General features: G+C 46.3%; 1 protein-coding gene across 2 annotated transcripts in view; it reads left to right on the top strand.

The window, feature by feature from the left end:
- Positions 1-6: 6 nt before the first annotated feature.
- LOC116374156 (solute carrier family 2, facilitated glucose transporter member 4-like) overlaps positions 7-3,784 on the top strand; it is a 6,401-nt gene continuing 2,623 nt past the window's right edge. Inside the window, exons 1-4 of one of the 2 annotated variants that reach the window (XM_031824219.1) lie at positions 7-2,449; positions 2,897-3,001; positions 3,135-3,236; positions 3,460-3,663. In XM_031824219.1, coding sequence (XP_031680079.1) covers positions 2,993-3,001; positions 3,135-3,236; positions 3,460-3,663 — 315 coding nt within the window. In that variant the 5' untranslated portion in view covers positions 7-2,449; positions 2,897-2,992. The remainder of the gene's footprint in view (positions 2,450-2,896; positions 3,002-3,134; positions 3,237-3,459; positions 3,664-3,784) is intronic. The other variant, XM_031824220.1, reaches the window with a different exon arrangement.

Below are 3,784 nucleotides of genomic sequence, written 5' to 3'. Positions count from 1 at the left end.
GATAGAGACGGAAGAACTGTCTGGAATCAATGCTGTGAGGTACTGAGAGGGAACAACTGTCTGGAATCAACATTGTGAGTTACTGAGAAAGAGGGAACAACTGTCTGTAATCAACTCTGAGTTACTGAGAGAGAGGGAACAACTGTCTGTAATCAATGCTGTGAATTACTGAGAGAGAGGGAACAACTGTGTGTTATCAACTCTGTGAGGTACTGAGAGAGAGGGAACAACTGTCTGTAATCAACTCTGTGAGGTACTGAGAAAGAGGGAACAACTGTCTGTAATCAACTCTGTGAGGTATTGAGAAAGAGGGAACAACTGTCTGTAATCACCGCTGTGAGTTACTGAGAGAGAGGGAACAACTGTCTGGAATCACCACTGTGAGTTACTCCGAGAGAGGGGGAGAGAGGGAACATCTGTCTGCAATCAACGCTTTGAGTTACTGAGAGAGAGGGAACAACTGTCTGGAATCACCACTGTGAGTTACTCCGAGAGAGTGGGAGAGAGGGAACAGCTGTCTGGAATCACCGCTGTGAGGTAATGAGAGAGAGGGAACAACTGTCTGGAATCACCGCTGTGAGTTACTGAGAGAGAGGGAACAACTGTCTGGAATCACCACTGTGAGTTACTCCGAGAGAGGGGGAGAGAGGGAACAACTGTCTGGAATCACCGCTGTGAGGTAATGAGAGAGAGGGAACAACTGTCTGGAATCACCACTGTGAGTTACTCAGAGAGAGGGGTAGAGAGGGAACAACTGTCTGGAATCAATGTTGTGAGTTACTGAGAGAGAGGGAACAACTGTCTGAAATCAACACTGTAAGTTTCTGAGAGAGAGGGAACAACTATCTGGAATCACCACTGCGAGTTACTGAGAGAGAGGGGGAGAGAGGGAACAACTGTCTAGAATCAACATTGTGAGTTACTGAGAGAGAGGGATCAACTGTCTGGAATCAATGCTGTGAGTTACTGAGAAAGAGTGACCAACTGTCTGGAATCAACACTGTGAGTTACCGAGAGAGAGGGAATAACTGTCTGGAATCAACACTGTTAGTTACTGAGAGAGCGGGGGAGAGAGAACAACTGTCTAGAATCAACACTGTGAGTTACTGAGAGAGAGGGAACAACTGTCTGGAATCAACACTGTGAGTTACTGAGAGAGAGGGATCAACTGTCTGGAATCAACACTTTGAGTTACTGAGAGAGAGGGGGAGAGAGAACAACTGTCTAGAATCAATGCTGTGAGTTACTGAGAGAGGGAACAACTGTCTGGAATCAACACTGTGAGTTACTGAGAGAGAGGGGGAGAGAGAACAACCGTCTAGAATCAACGCTGTGAGTTACTGAGAGAGGGAACAACTGTCTGGAATCAACACTGCGAGTTACTGAGAGAGAGGAATCAACTGTCTGGAATCAACACTGTGAGTTACTGAGAGAGAGGGGGAGAGAGAACAACTGTCTAGAATCAACGCTGTGAGTTACTGAGAGAGAGGGATCAACTGTCTGGAATCAACACTGTGAGTTACTGAGAGAGAGGGGGAGAGAGAACAATTGTCTAGAATCAACGCTGTGAGTTACTGAGAGAGAGGGATCAACTGTCTGGAATCAACACTGTGAGTTACTGAGAGAGAGGGGGAGAGAGAACAACTGTCTAGAATCAACGCTGTGAGTTACTGAGAGAGAGGGATCAACTGTCTGGAATCAACACTGTGAGTTACTGAGAGAGAGGGGGAGAGAGAACAATTGTCTAGAATCAACGCTGTGAGTTACTGAGAGAGAGGGATCAACTGTCTGGAATCAACACTGTGAGTTACTGAGAGAGAGGGGGAGAGAGAACAACTGTCTAGAATCAACGCTGTGAGTTACTGAGAGAGAGGGATCAACTGTCTGGAATCAACACTGTGAGTTACTGAGAGAGAGGGGGAGAGAGAACAATTGTCTAGAATCAACGCTGTGAGTTACTGAGAGAGAGGGATCAACTGTCTGGAATCAACACTGTGAGTTACTGAGAGAGAGGGGGAGAGAGAACAACTGTCTAGAATCAACGCTGTGAGTTACCGAGAGAGAGGGGGAGAGAGAACAACTGTCTAGAATCAACGCTGTGAGTTACTGAGAGAGAGGGAACAACTGTCTGCAATCACCGCTGTGAGTTACTGAGAGAGAAGGAACAACTGTCTGGAATCAACACTGTGAGTTACTGAGAGAGAGGGAACAACTGTCTAGAATCAACGCTGTGAGTTACTGAGAGAGAGGGAACAACTGTCTGGAATCAACACATGTTTTACTGAGAGAGAGGGAACAACTGTCTGGAATCAACACTGTGAGTTACTGAGAGAGAGGGAACAACTGTCTGGAATCAACACTGTGAGTTACTGAGAGAGAGGGAACAACTGTCTAGAATCAACGCTGTGAGTTACTGAGAGAGAGGGAACAACTGTCTGCAATCACCGCTGTGAGTTACTGAGAGAGAGGGAACAACTGTCTGGAATCAACTCTGTGAATTACTTAGAGAGAGGGAACAACTGTCTGGAATCAACTCTGTGAATTACTTAGAGAGAGAGGAGAGAGGGAACAAGTGTCTGAGAGAGGGAATACAGGAAGAAATGAGAGGGAGTGTTACTGAGTGAGAGAGAATTGTTAGTGTGTGTGTGTGTGTGTGTGTGTGTGTGTGTGTGTGTGTGTGTGTGTGTGTGTGTGTGTGTGTGTGTGTGTGTGTGTGTGTGTGTGTGTGTGTGTGTGTGTGTTGAGTCACCAGTGATTTCATTGTATCTTTTTTATGTTCTTTTATATTGTTGTATATTGTTTTACAATCGTTTTAACAGCCTGGATAAGTCAGATTGAGGTTTTTATGACTCTGCTTTACTGAATGGAAACATAATGTTTGTTTTAATCTCTTCAGATCTTTTATTACTCGACAGCCATCTTTGAGAAAGCAGGAGTCACTCAGCCTGTCTATGCAACCATTGGAGTAGGAGTTCTCAATACCGTCTTTACGATGGTGTCGGTACGGGAAGACACACACACACACACACACACACACACACACACACACACACACACTGACAAACTAACACGTGCACTAACCATTTGTAGGTCAGTGATGCAAACAGTCACACTGAAATGTGTGTGTGTTGCAGGTGGCTCTAATGGACAGGGCCGGCAGACGAACGTTGACTCTGATTGGTTTAGGTGGGATGTGTATCTGTGCCGTCTCCATGACAGTCGGCCTTGTGTACCTGGTATGACCAATCAAAAATCTGTCTCAATCTCTCTACCAATAGGGTTTCAGTACTTTAGAGTGTACATTTCCTGTCTGTATTTGACTGTTTCCTGTGTTTTTTAACCATCTCTTGTCCCTCCAGAGTAAAACAATGAGGTGTTCTATTTTCCTCTCCTCTCCTCTCCTCTCCTCTCCTCTCCTCTCCTCTCCTCTCCTCTCCTCTCCTCTCCTCTCCTCTCCAGAGTGTCTACTCCTGGATGTCCTATGTCAGCATGTCGGCCATCTTCCTGTTTGTGTGTTTCTTTGAGATCGGCCCTGGTCCCATCCCCTGGTTCATCGTGGCTGAGTTATTCAGTCAGGGCCCCAGGCCTGCTGCTCTAGCTCTGGCTGGCTGCACCAACTGGACCAGCAACTTCATCATAGGCATGACCTTCCCTTACATAGAGGTAAGAGACATAGACAGACGGACAGATGGACAGCGGGACGGACAGACAAACAGACAGATCGACAGACCCATTAACTCTCTCTCTCTCTCTCTCTCTCTCTCTCTCTCTCTCTCTCCTCTCT

Source organism: Oncorhynchus kisutch, linkage group LG5 (assembly GCF_002021735.2).
Source record: "Oncorhynchus kisutch isolate 150728-3 linkage group LG5, Okis_V2, whole genome shotgun sequence".
NCBI lineage: Eukaryota > Metazoa > Chordata > Actinopteri > Salmoniformes > Salmonidae > Oncorhynchus > Oncorhynchus kisutch.
Note: the sequence above shows the minus strand (reverse complement) of the source record. Positions and strands in the feature narration are given on the sequence as shown.